The sequence below is a fragment of the Eulemur rufifrons genome, chromosome 21 (assembly GCF_041146395.1).
Source record: "Eulemur rufifrons isolate Redbay chromosome 21, OSU_ERuf_1, whole genome shotgun sequence".
Lineage (NCBI taxonomy): Eukaryota > Metazoa > Chordata > Mammalia > Primates > Lemuridae > Eulemur > Eulemur rufifrons.
The window spans coordinates 22,503,966-22,517,737 of record NC_091003.1 but is presented as its reverse complement, the minus strand read 5'-3'; the positions used below and the strand labels follow the sequence as shown (position 1 = coordinate 22,517,737).

Sequence of the window (13,772 nt, the reverse complement as noted above, 5' to 3'; positions counted from 1 at the left end):
ACACACAACTAGGATTTAGTGCCAGAAACTGCAGGTGTTCCCAATTACAATGAAGCTGTTCTTACTGGGCTAGTGACGGCAGTCTTGGTGCACATGTACAGGAAGTGAGGGTCCCTGTAGGTTGTCACACACGGTTCTCTGGACTTTTGTGTTTTTCTGAGAAGAGCTACAGTTTCCCCTGCAGGCTCCATTGTGTGATGAAAACCCATGGACCAGACACGGCATTTCAACCCTCAGACTCAGACACAGAAGTGGCAACGGCCCCACCTGCCTGCACATCGCTTATCTGAGCTCTCTGTGCTGGGCTGGGCAGGGCAGGGGGTTCACACTGGCACAGAGTGAGGCTGGACTGACTGGTCCCCACCCCCCAGGTGACAGGTGCAGTGGGGGAACCTGGAGGAGGGAGGCTCCTGCTGTGAGGGTCCTCCACCAGCCGGGGGCGGCAGAGCTGCAGCTGGAGCAGCAGGAGAGAGGCTGGGGCTGCCCAGGTGGGGCCTGAAGGGGAGGCCAGCCTGGGGCAACAAGTGTCCCAGGGTCAGTCCTCAGACTGGAAGGCAGGACAGTCCATCATGTCCGCTCGGGCTGCAGAGGCCTTGTTCTGAGGGTCAGACTCAGCGTGACCCAGGACACGGATGGCAGCTGGGGCACAGGGAGTGTCTCACCTGGGAAACGCAGCTGGAGGGGCCTGGGCCCAGGTGTCAGCCTCGGCAGCTCCCACAGGGCTGGGATTCCCGGGGACCCTCCTCGAGGTTGAGATGCTCTGTGAGGGGAGCACAGTGTGAGGGGACAGGGCTCCCAGGGCCCGGGTCCTTCCCCAGGATGTGGCCTAAGCTTCCTGCCCATGCTAAGGCCATCTCCTCCCTGTCCAGCTGTGGTCCTGGGAGCTGAGCCTCTGTCCTGGGCATGGCAGAGTCGCCCCGGCCACTCCTCCCTCTGCCTCTCCCCGCTCCAGGCGGACGCTGCACTCAGGCCGCAGCTCCTGTGCTCAGGTGGGGTCAGGGCTGGGGCAGTCGGGACCCTGGTCCTGGATGGAGCCTCCGCTGCTGCCCATGGGAGACTCTGCCCAGAGGGAAGGGGACTCTCGCCTGCCTGCGGTCTCAGCTCTGACCTCGGGGCTGTCCTGGGTGCAGTGACAGGATCTGTGTGGGTGGAGGGACCACTGAGCACCCCCCTCCAGAGCTCACACCCTGTGCAGAGACCCTGGCCCTGCGACCCTCACACAGACCACGGGGCAGAAGTTGGAAGGCCGGTGAGCTGGGTTGCTGGTGCTTTTTCCAGGTTTAGATAAAATTTTAGTGAGAAGAGAATGAAGAATGGAAGCATTGAGGGTCACAATTCTGAGTCCAGTGTGAGGAGGCTGGTGTCATATAAGGAGCCACAACGTGTGTGCCTGAGACTAGACCTTGTGACGCAGCCACACATGCATGGTGCGTAAATGACCAAACTACTTTATCAGAAATCCTGTCCAGTATCCTAACGACACAGAACAACATCTAGATGACATGACCAGGATGGGCCAAGGTGAGTCTGGGGACCCAGAGGGGAGATGGAGGAGGAGGAAGAGGATGGTCTGGGTCCCCCTTATGCTGGGTCAGGTGTGGTCAGTTATCTCAGCGCCCAGCTCAGCCCCATGGCCAGGCTCCGGGAAAGGACATGGCCCTGCTGAGCCTGGCTCAGGACAGACCACAGCCAGGGTGGTTGGGAGAGGGTTCATGGGGTCATTCCCCAGGAAGGTGACTGTGACCTCAGGCCTTGGATGCCGAGGCTGATTTGCTGACCTGACAAGCACATGGAGGAAGCTGGGGCCCCACCCCTTCCTGCTCAGTCCCTGTGCTGCCCCCACAGCTGGCTGAGGGACATCCCCCAAGGAGGAGGCCCAGGGGACGTGAATTTGCATAAACACCAAACACTCACCACCCCACAGGGCCTGAGAGGGAATAAGAGAGGCCTGGGGGAGCCCAGCTGTGCTGTGGGCTCAGAGGCAGAGCTCTGGGGTGTCACCATGGCCTGGACCCCTCTCCTGCTCCCCCTCCTCACTCTCTGCACAGGTGCTGCCCCAGGCTCAGCCCCCACAGCACCAGGGATTAGCCTGGCCCTGACCTTCAGCTCAGCACAGGGGATGCTGCAGGGCATGGGGCCCTCTGGTAATGATACCCTCACCCTCAGAGTCACCTCTCCTGTCCTCTCTTGCAGGTCATGTGGCCTCCTCTGAAGTGACTCAGGTGCCTTCAGTCTCTGTGGCCTTGGGACAGACGGCCAGGATCACCTGCCAGGGCGATGGCATAAGCAGCTATTTTGCAAACTGGTACCAGCAGAAGCCAGGCCAGGCCCCTGTGCTGCTCATCTATGTTGACAGCAACCGGCCCTCAGGGATCCCTGAGCGATTCTCTGGCTCCAGCTCAGGGAACACGGCCACCCTGACCATCAGCGGGGCCCAGGCTGGGGACGAGGCTGACTATCACTGTCAGTCATTTGACAGCAGTGGTGATGATCTCACAGTGACACAGGCAGATGGGGAAGTGAGACAAAAACCCCTTTATTGTCTGTGTCACTCTCTTTCTCCAGCCCAAGGACAAATCATGGCAGGTCTGGCCCAGGTCACTCAGATCTGAGACCCCCCAGGCTGCCTGTCCCTCAAGTCCTCCAGGCAGGCTGTGCACAGGGTGGGTCAGGAGAAGATTTGGGGCTGTCAGGCTCTTGGTCCCTGGTACTGTCTGCACTAGACTGTGACTCGGTGAGAAATGATTCTGGCTGTAATGAAAGGAAGTAAGGAGAGAGGGACACATGTTTTAAGTGTTTATGGGACCTCAATATCCACATATGTGGTGACCGAGCCTGGCCCAGAGCCTCTACGCATGCCCGAATATCCCGGAATATTCCTGTGAAACACCCAGGATTACCCCGGCTAAACCACGCAGGCCTGGGGCTCTGGGCAGAGACCAGTGTGGTGCACACTGCAGACCTGCTCCTCAGGGCGGACCCACCCACCCTGCGCTGCTGGCGTCCCTGGGAGCTCCCCGCTGTGCCCCCCCTGGGAACTGCTCAGGCTGCAGAGACTCCCCCCACCCAGGTTATGCCCCCTCTCAGAGTGTGCTCACACCTAACAATCGCCTGAGACCCCAACACCAAGGCCCTGTCTCAGGGTAGCATGAACTTGAAGGGCCTCCAGCTGGGGCTTCTATTGTAGCCATATTCCAGATTTCACAGTCCCAGTTGTCACTCCCACACCTCCTTCCAGAGAGAATATCCTACACCCCCCTGCATGCGATTTCCCTCTCAGACTCTGATTCCATGGAACCCAAAATACAGAACTCTCTGCAGAGAAGAGCATGGAAGAAGAGAGAGCTGCTCAGAGACACAACTCTGGAATCTGTAATTATTTCTGAGCACTGTGTGGAAGGAAAAGAAAAACCCAAAGTCATTTGAGGGAACAATTTGCAGGGCACACACACACACACACACACACACGCACACACAATCTGGACTATGCTTGTTCCTACAACCAGAGCGGAAAAGCACCTAACTACAGGCACGAAACTAACTAGTTAGAAGAGCTTTGCCCCAGTACCAGGGAAAACTAGATGTGGACTAAGGTCTCCTGTCCCAACGAGGACAATGTAAGAACAATCTGAGTAAAGATTAAACTGTCTTCCCATAAGTTTTCTGAATCCAAGAGTAAGAAAAGTATGTAGATTCGGAAATATAAAAATGCCACTTATCCCTCAAGGAAAAACTCACAATGTCTAGAACCCTATCAAAATTCCTTCCAGAAAACAGGAAAGTATGAAGCATAACAAGCAGCAAAGTTGAGCAATCTGCCTTTGCCCTGAAATTGCACAGGTAATAGACCTTCTAGATTAGGATACAAAAGAAGCTGTTATATTTGTATTCTATTTATTCTGGAGGGTATAGAATTGATTCAACCTGTTGAAGGGAAAAATTGAAGACATTAAAAAAAACGCCTACATTGAATTTCTAGACATGACACCCACAATGTGTGTGATGAAGGATACACTGGATGAGACTGACAGCCTAACAGATGCTGCCAAAGAAAAGATTGGTGAACTTGAGGACACAGCAATAGGAAATATTGACAGTGACACACAGAAAAAAAAATGAAAATAGAAAGAACAGCACACCAGTGAGTTACAGGACAGATTCATACAGCCCAAAATGATGTAGTAGGAATCACTGAAAGAAAGATGTTGGGAAGAATTGAACGAAAAACTATTTAAAAAATAATGATCAAAATGACCTAAATTTGTTGAAAACCATAAGACTTGTGTTCCAAGAATTGCAACCAATCCCAAGATCAAAATACAGTCAGAAATTTAAATACATTAAGAAAACTCAACAAACACACATCTGATCAAATCACTAAAGAACAGTGATGCAGGAACACTATTAAAGGAGAGGCTGCCCCGGTGGCTCAGACCTGTGGTCCCAGCACTGTGGGAGGCTGAGGTGGGAGCATCACTTGAGCCCAGAAGTTTGAGGCTGCAGTGAGCTATGGAGGTGCCACTGCACTCCAGCCTGAACAACAGAGCAAGACCCTGTCTCAGAAAAAACAACAGCAAAAAAGAAGCAGACACAAAAAACACAAAGCAACCAAAGAGAAAATACATGTCAGATATAGGAAAACAACAAAACTATAAGGCCAAACTTCTCATTAGAAGCAATGCAAGCAAGAAGACAGGGACCCACACCTTTAAATGCTAGAAGAAGAAACCTTGTATTCTTAGCTCAGTAATTTGTGTTTCTAAAATGATGACCAAAACCCCCCAACTTTTCCAAATATATGAACACTTACAAAATTGATCATCCATAGTTGCTTACTAAACTAAATAATAAAGGGCTCCCCTCATACAGAGAAGAAATGATACCACAGAGAAATGTGAATCTACATGAAGAAATGAAAAGTATTAGATATGGTAACTACATGGGTAATTATGTGAATATCATATACTTGTACAAACGGAAGGACTTGAACAGCACTATAGAACAACTAGACTTAGACAAATACAAAACTTCCCTTTTTTAAAAGCAGAATACAAATTCTTTTAGAGTGCACTTGAACACTCTGCAGGGTAAATCATAAAAAATGGATTGATAAATTTTAAAAAGAGAGAAATCACAGAAACCATGTAAACCAAACATTGAATTAAAGACATCAAAACAATTAAGCACACATTATTAAAAAACTTCAAGTCAAAAAATTACATGAAATGGACTACTTCCTAGAAATACAGATGGTACTGAAAGGGACTAAAGACAAAATAGAAAACCTCATTAAACACATACCAGGAGATGAAGTTAGTGATGAAAAATCTTCCCATAAGGGAAGGCCCAGGCACAAATGGCTTCACTGGTAAATATTACCAAATGTTTAAAGAAGAATTTATATCAATATTCATAAACTCTTCCAAAATATAGAAGAGGGAAAATGCATACCATCTCTTTCCATGAAGAAGATATTACCATGATACAAATATCAAACAGAAGTCACAAGAATAGAAATCTAGAGACCAATAATGCATCTGGATATAGACAAAGAAAATCCTCCCTAAAATACTAGTAAACTCAATGCATCAACACATAAAAAGAGTATACACCATGACTAAGTTGTATTATCCCAGGAATACAAGGCTGGTTTAACATCTGGAATTCATTAATATAAGGCATCATGTTAGTAGGAGACAAACCACATGATCAGCTCAAAGTCAATTAAAATGTTTTCAGGAAATCAGACTTTCCATCTTACTGTTTCTAGTTCTTTGGGACATCATTAAAGGTAAGATTCCAGGTGCAGAATTGGGATGAGGTGTGATTTATGCAAAAATTCTAGATACCCTGTACTCAACGGTGAGGATACTTTCTGAGAAATCTAAAGGATTGTCATCTTGTATTTCTATATGTGCTGGTGGTTACAGGAACTTCCCTGGCAGGCTCTATGGACACAGAACTGAAAGGATGGTTAGGATTTAGGCCGGCACTGAGTAAGGAATAGAGTCACTGGAAATGCTCAGAGAACAGGAAAGATGGCAGGAACGGTGTATTTCTATCTGCACAACCCTTTTGGCTGTTATCCCCTCCTCAACCCACCACCCACATGGCCTGAAGAAATGTCCGTACTTAACACATTTCTCCCACATCATTACCAGGTCAGGAACCTGAATCCTCCTCAGTCTGGTAAGATGAGGACAGTTAAAGAAACTCCATGTCTGCCAGCTCCCAGGTGTGGCTGTTGGTGCTGGTCCCCTGAGAACCACAGGTTAAGTGGCTCAGCTCCTGAGCCTCCTACTCATGCACAGGTGAGACTCACACCATCTGTCACACGGAAACTCAGGTGACCTTCTGTCTCTCCTCCCAAGGCTCCCCTGGCGTCTTTGCCCAGGATTGACCCTCTGCACCTTTCTCCCTCCTGTGAGAGTTCTGGGCCCCGTCATTCCCAACTCCTCCTCTCAGCATCTGGGACCATTGGAGACGTGCTCACCATCTCCTGTGCTGCTGCAGTGACATTGGATTATAATCATGGCTTCTAGTGCCAACAGCAACAGGTTTTACCCCCTGTGGCTGAGGTGTAGGGTCAAGAATCAAATCTCAGAGACTGCAGTCCTATTCTCAGTTTGTGTTTTCTATCCTTTATGAAAAAAGTCAGTTCCAGCCACAGGGGCAGACAGAGGGGAGGTTCAGGAAACAAACTGTGTTACGCTCACAGGTTCTAGGGCCAGGAGGGACTACGTGCCATGCACGGTCGTGCAGGAAAGACACCAGCCTCATCTGAAATTAGAAGACAGGAGGGTGTGAGTCCCCCTTAGGTCACAGGCCATATTAGGATTTCCTGAGGATGATCAGAGCAGGGTAGACAGGGTAGGACTGGCCAGTTTGAAGAATGTCAGCAGACCTTGGGCTGTTGGTCTCTAGCTACCTGGTACGGGGCCCTGGGATAATTAAGGCAGAGGAACATTGACCCTTAGGTTTCACAGACCAGGCAGGTGAGGTGTGGCTCTGGATTGGGTAGTTTGCGTGTCAAAGGCAGGTTCCTGGCTCAGCTCAGTGCTACTTCAAGGAATACAGATTGAGTTGCTGGTGGAGGGACGGCCTCTCCCCAGCCAGAAATGTGATTTAAGATCTGAAAACATCAACGTACATAGCAAGTTACGTACCCAGTTAATAGTTGAGCAACACTAGTTTGAACTGCATGGTCCATCAGTTTTCTTCTGCCTGTGTCACTCCTGAGACAGCAAGATGAACCCCTCCCCTTCCTCCTCATCCTCAGCCCTCTCAAACTGAAAATGAAGAGGATGAAGAACTTTTATCATGATCCCTTTCCACTTAATGAGTAGTAAATATATTTTCTCTTTCTTCTGATTTTCTTAATAACATTTCTTTTCCCTAGATTACTTTATCATTAGAATACCATATATAGTACATAGAACATTAAAAACATGGATTAATCTACAGTTTCTGTTATTGATAAGTGTTCCAGCCTATTCCTAGCTAAGTTTTCAGGGAGTCTACAATTATAGGTGGATTTGCAACTGTGTATGGTGTTAACACCCCAACCCCTGCTTTGGTCAAATGTCAATTGTATATATAATTATACGCACACATGCAGACACACAGAGATATATGTACATATATATACACACATATAGATACACTACCATGGGTTGTTTGATTTCATTTTTTTCAGACAGAGTCTCACTCTGTTGCCCAGTTTAGAGTGCCGTGGCATCAGCCTAGCTCACAGCAACCTCAAACTCCTGGGCTCAAGCAATCCTTGTGCCTCAGCCTCCTGAGTAGCTGTGACTAGACATGTGCTAATTTTTTCCATATATTTTTAGTTGTCCAGCTAACTTCTTTCTATTTTTAGTAGAGATGGGATCTCACTGTTGCTCAGGCTGGTCTTGAACTCCTGAGCTCAAGCGATCCACCCACCTGGGCCTCCCTGAGTGCTAGGGTTACAGGCGTGAGCCACTGCGCATGGCTGGTTGTTTCATGTTTTGACAACACGTTAAGGAAACTTTGAGTTGAGGAGGTGTTGTTAATGGAGATTTTTAGAGGTATGAGAGTTGCATCCTGTCATAATTTCCTACAAGGAAGCAAGAGAATATGGGTTATAAGAAGCAGAAATGTGAATCAGTCCTAAGTGGCCCTGAAATTGCATAGACCATAGAATTTGTAGGCAAGGATACAGAAGCAGGTCTTATTTCTATATTCTATTTGTTTTTGAGGGTGGAAGACTGATTGGACATGTTAAGTGAAGACATGGAAGAATTAAATTTCTAGAAATGATCCCAAAACTCCTGATAAAAAATACACCGAATAATACTGATCACAGATTGAATGCTGCAAAGAAAAGATTAGTGAACGTGAAGATTCAATGAGAGCTACAATGGAAGCTACACAAGATGAAAATAGAAAAAGAAAAGACAAAAAATATATACAGAGCATCACTGAGTTGAAGGAAATCTTCAAGCTGCCTCAATGATATAATTGAAGGCTGTGAAGGAGGTCAGATTGGTGCGGGAGAGGAAGGTAGAAAAATCAGTTAAAGAAATAATGACCAAAATATGCCCAATTTCATGAAAACTGTGACCTCTGGTTCCGTAAAGCTTAACAGACTCTAAACACACACACACCCTGAAACACAAAACATAACATATACAAAACTGTTAGAATGCTGAGGGACGAACACACGAGGCCTGGGTTAGGTGAAAACAGAGTTTATTTTAAGGTCTGAATACAGAGGGGCTGAGGTCAAGAGGGCGGCAGCCCACAAATGGCAGGTGTCTGGGGCCTATTTAGTTGGGTTTGGGGGGCCCTTAAAGGGGGTGGAGCCAGTTTAAACGGAAAGTTCTCAAGGAACCTCCCACCAGCCTCTGGGTTTAGCCCAACAAAAACAAAACCAATTATCACCATAATCAAATGGCTAAAAAAAGCTGGTGATGAATAAATACTCTTAAAAGAAGCCAGAGAAAAAAGACAATTTAGATGCAGGTAAATAACATAATAATAGGGGAACATTTCTCATTAGAAGAACGCAAGAAGGCCTTAGAGGTACAATTACAATATATTAAAAAGAAAAACTTACCACCCAAAGCAAACTACAGATTCAGTGCAATTCTTATCAAAGTACCCATGACATGTTTCACAGAAATTGAAAGTAAATCCTAAAATTTACATTTAATCAGAAAAGACCACAAATAGCCAAAGCAGCACTGAGCAAGAGGAAGAAAGCTGGGAGCATCGCACGACCTGACTTTACACTATACTGCAAAGCTATAGTAACCAGCACATCACGGTATTTGTGAAAACACAGACACACGGAACAAGGAAATAGCATAGAGAACCCAGGGATAAATCCACATACATACAGCTGACTGATTTACTACAAAGTGACAAAGAACAGACACTGGGAAAAGGACACCCTTGTCAATAAATGGTGCTGAGAAAACGAAATATCCACATGGAGAAGAATGAAACTAGACCCCAGTCACTCACCATATACAAAAATCAACTCAAAATGGATTAAAGATTTTAAAATGAGACCCCAAAATATAAAGCGACTAGAAGAAAACATAGGGAACCTAGGAGAAACGCTTTAGGACTGCAGTCCCCAAACCCTGGGCTGTGGACCGGTACCTGTCTGGGGCCTGTTAGGAACCAGGCTGCACAGCAGGGGTGAGTGGCCCAGGAGTGAGGAAGCCTCAACTGTATTTACAGCCACTCCCTGTCACTAGCATCACGCCTGAGGTCACCTCCTGTCAGGTCAGTGGCAGCATTAGGCTCTGCATTATGGTGAGGTGTATAATCATTTCATTATATATTGCAATGCAACAATAGTGGAATAAGTGTAATGTGCTTGAGTCATCCCAAAACCATTGCCCCCACTCACCATGGTCTGGACCCCTCTCCTGCTCCCCCTCCTGACCCTCTGCACAGATGCTGCCCCAGGCTCAGCCCCCACAGCACCAGGGATCAGAAATTTATGTATTTCCTGGAATTTATCCACTACCTTTAAGTCACCTATGATTTTGTCATTTATACTTGGTCATATTTCATATAACCATTCTGTGTTTTTATAAGGTAGGTACTGATGTCACTCTTTCAGTCAGAGTTTTGGCATTTTTTTCCCCTTTTTTCTTAAAAGTAAAACCAGTGCATTTTATTATGGATATTCTCAAAAAGCCAAGTTTGTTTTTTTTTTTTTTTTTAACGTTTTCTTACGTTTTTTACGTTTTCTTTACGTTTTTTTACGTTTTTATGTTGTTTTCCAGTTTTCTGTTTCATTAATATTTGTCTCTTATGTATATTATTACCTTCTATCTATTTGCATTGAATTTTTATTCAACCTTTCTGTTAGATTTATAAGGTAGAAGATTAAGTTATTTAACTTACATCTTTCTTCTTTCCAGTGTTAATCATTTAATGCCACAGATTCCTTCAAAGCACTGACTTAGCTGCACTACTTAAAATTTGGTATGTTCTGTTTTTATCTTTAAAATACTCAATATTTTCTGATTTATGTTGTAACTTTTCTTCGACTCAATGGATTACTTAGTTGTCTGTCCTTTAATTTCCAAATAAATGAGGATTCCCCAAAATTTTTCAGGTTTTAATTCTACTTAATTACTCAATTCTGCATTAAATCATACCTAGTATAATGTTCAATCTTTCAAATTATTAACATCTGATTTATGGCCTAAAATATGCATTACCTTAAAAATGATAGATATATTTGTAAAAAGTATGTGTATGCTGCTGTTATAAGTATAGTTTTCTATAAATTTAATTTCCTTTTTTTAATTTTTTTAGACAGAGTCTTGCTCTGTCACCCGGATACAGGGCAGTGGCGTGATTGTAGCTCAATGCAACCTCTAACCCCTCGGCGCAGTGATCATCCTTCCTCAGCCTCCCGAGTAGCTGGGACTGCAGGCACCCGCCACCACACCAGCTAATTTTTCTGTTGTTTCTACAGTTGGGGTCTCGATCTTGCCCAGGCTGGTCTGGAACTCCTGACCTAAAATGATCCTCCCACCTCAGCCGCCCCTACTGCTGGGATTACGGGCATGAGGCACCGTGCTTGGCCCTCTTATTAACCTTCTGCTTTTCATTTTCTGTGGTAAATAGAAATTGCACATTCCTGGGAGGCTCACATGTTCTTGCTCCTGTACAGCACAGGAAGGGACTCCCCTGAGCCAGAAGGGATCTGTCACCAGCAGGGGGCAGCAGTGCCACAGTGGGGAAGGCCCTGGGGGAGGCTGAACCTGCACAGGTGAGACCTGAGGAGGAGACCTGTCGGGGTGGGGGGGGAAGCAGCAGGTGTCCAAGGTCCCTCCCCCAGACTGGCAGGTTGGGACAGTTCATTCCATCCCCAGATGCAGCAAACACACTCTGAGTGTCACCCTCAGACCTGGCCCCAAGGAAACGGATGGAGACACCAGGTGCCAATGAGCCCTTAACTAGGAAATGCATCAGAGAGGTTCCTGCTGGGGCCCAGGAAGCAGAGCTTGGGGGTGTCCCCACCATGGCCGGGACCCCTCTCCTGCTCACTCCCTGCACAGGTGCAGCCTCCTGGCCCTGCTCTCGGGCTCAGCCCCCACGGGTCCTAGGCTAGGCCTGGCCCCGACCCGTAGGCTGGGGACGCTGTATGGGGATCTCCATGGAAATGAGCCCCTGGTCTCTGACAGCCTCTCTGTCCCCCCTTGCAGGCTCTGTGTCCTCTCAGGGGTGCTCAGGGCCATGGTGCAGACAGTCCTCCGCTGCTCAGGAGGAGACAGGGATGTCCCTGCTCTGACTTGGTACCTGCAAAACCCAGGCTGGTGCTAACAGTGGGCTGTCAGTGTAGCGACAAACATCCTCGTGCAGTGCTGAGCGATGGTTTCACATCAGTCGGAACACAGGACCCCTGACCTTCAGCAGCAGATGGGCTGAGGATGTCGTCACATGGCGGTGACAACAAATTGGCCTCTGACATGAACAAAGGGAGACTGAGACACACACATGCTGTCGTCCCTAGCCTGGCTCACACGATCCACCTTCATTAAGAAATACGCTTGGAATTGGGGACAGGAGACCAGAATTCAATGTTGACATTGGCCTCTCTCCCTCCCTCTCTCTCTCTCTCTCTGACACCAAAGCCTTTATTTGCCATCTGCTGTGACGCACACGCAACACTGACTTCCAAGAGTTCCCTCGAGGATCTCAGGACTGGGGTGACCCCGGCCCCATCTCCAGGTGTCACCACGGCCGCCTCACCCTGCTCTTCCCTTACCCAGGTCCCCCCCAGATCCTGGCCAGGCCCAAATCCATTCCCCTGTCCCCTAAGCCCCACTGTCACTTCATCCCCAGGCTCCTGAGGGTTCCCCCTGGGGACGGCAGATCCTCCGACCACGCAGGCTGCTGGTGTGTGTCGGTTCTGGGCCGCAGCTGCAGCTGCCAACGGACGCACTCCCAGCCCCACATGGGGGGGCAGTGAAGGGCAGAAGGAGCCCAGAGTGACCAGGGACAGCCACTCATGAACGTCCCATGGGGCTCCTGCTGTGTCCCTGGTGTCATCCTGTGGGAACCTGGATGCATAACCTGTGGTGAGACTGCTGAGCTCCCAGGACGGGGGGTGGCGAGGCCAGAGTGGGTCGGAGTGAACACGTGCTGGGCGGGTTCTCCTTCCTCTGACTTTGGGGCAGGAGCCACCCTCACCTGACAGTGCCCCGCACCCACAGCCAGCAGCAGTAATGGCCACCTCAGAGCCCCGCAGAGAAATGTGCAGGACGCCCCCGGTGGACCTGCCTCCTCCTCCTGCAGATAGATGTGCTCGCGCCTCGCGGGTGTCTGCGCCCTCGTGCCTGGCGTGAGGCAGGCAGGGCACGCAGGGAAGAGGAACCCTCCCCTGGCAGCAGCCCGTGGGGCAGGGAAGTAGGGACCTAAGCAGCAGCTTCTGGATCTGCACCTGGACCAAGGGGGCCCCTGAGCCTCCAGCAGCCAGTGCGGAGCGGCCACCAGGGGGCAGCAGAGAGTCACCTGGCAGAGCCCCCTGGGGCTGGGGGCGGGGCCCCAGGGAGAGAGATACTAACATTCATCAAAGGGTAGCAGCCACTGTCTAATACTTGTCATTCTTTTCCTACTTGACACTGAAACAAAAATGATTCTGGCTCCAGGTCTCACACATCAGGCTGTTCTACGCTCTCCCTGTTTCTCTGGTACAGGTACAAGTGCTTCATTACCCCGCCCAGCGAACCCCCCAGGCTGGAGCTCAGCAACTGCCAAGCTCTCCTGGAGCACTGTCGCTGTCACTGACGTCTGGCACACGCTGGGGACACTGAGCACAGGATCAAGGACCTTCCCCAGCAGCTCCCACCAAAGGCAGAAACCTATAGCCCCTCAGTTGCTCTTAAAAACTGCGAGTGAGCTGGGCAAGGGTGGCTCACACCTGTCATCTCAGCACTTTAGGAGGCAGAGAAGGGAGGATGGCTTGAACTGGGGAGTATGAGGCTGCAGTGAGCTATGATCCGACTACTGCACCCCAGCCTGGGCGACAGAGGGAGACCCTGTCTCTAAAAAAAGAAACATTTATAAACAAAACCCCACACGCACATGACAAAGCCGCAGTTTGGACTGGGCTGTGCTGCTCAGGATCTGTGACCTGAGGCAGGACCTGCAGCTGCTGAAGCTTTGTGCTGTCAGCTGTGACTGGGATGATGACATGCTGACAGACTCACCTCTGAGATCTACATGGCCAACCCAGGAGTGAGGCCAGGTCACAGCCT

General features: G+C 48.7%; 1 gene segment (V, D, J or C); it reads left to right on the top strand.

Annotated features, from left to right (window-relative positions):
* The first annotated feature begins 2,002 nt into the window (after positions 1–2,002).
* On the top strand, positions 2,003–13,302 carry LOC138401607 (immunoglobulin lambda variable 3-19-like). The segment is given in 4 exon segments: positions 2,003–2,048; positions 2,194–2,519; positions 12,729–12,856; positions 13,212–13,302. Coding segments are annotated over 4 exon segments (591 nt in total).
* The last annotated feature ends 470 nt before the right edge of the window (positions 13,303–13,772 follow it).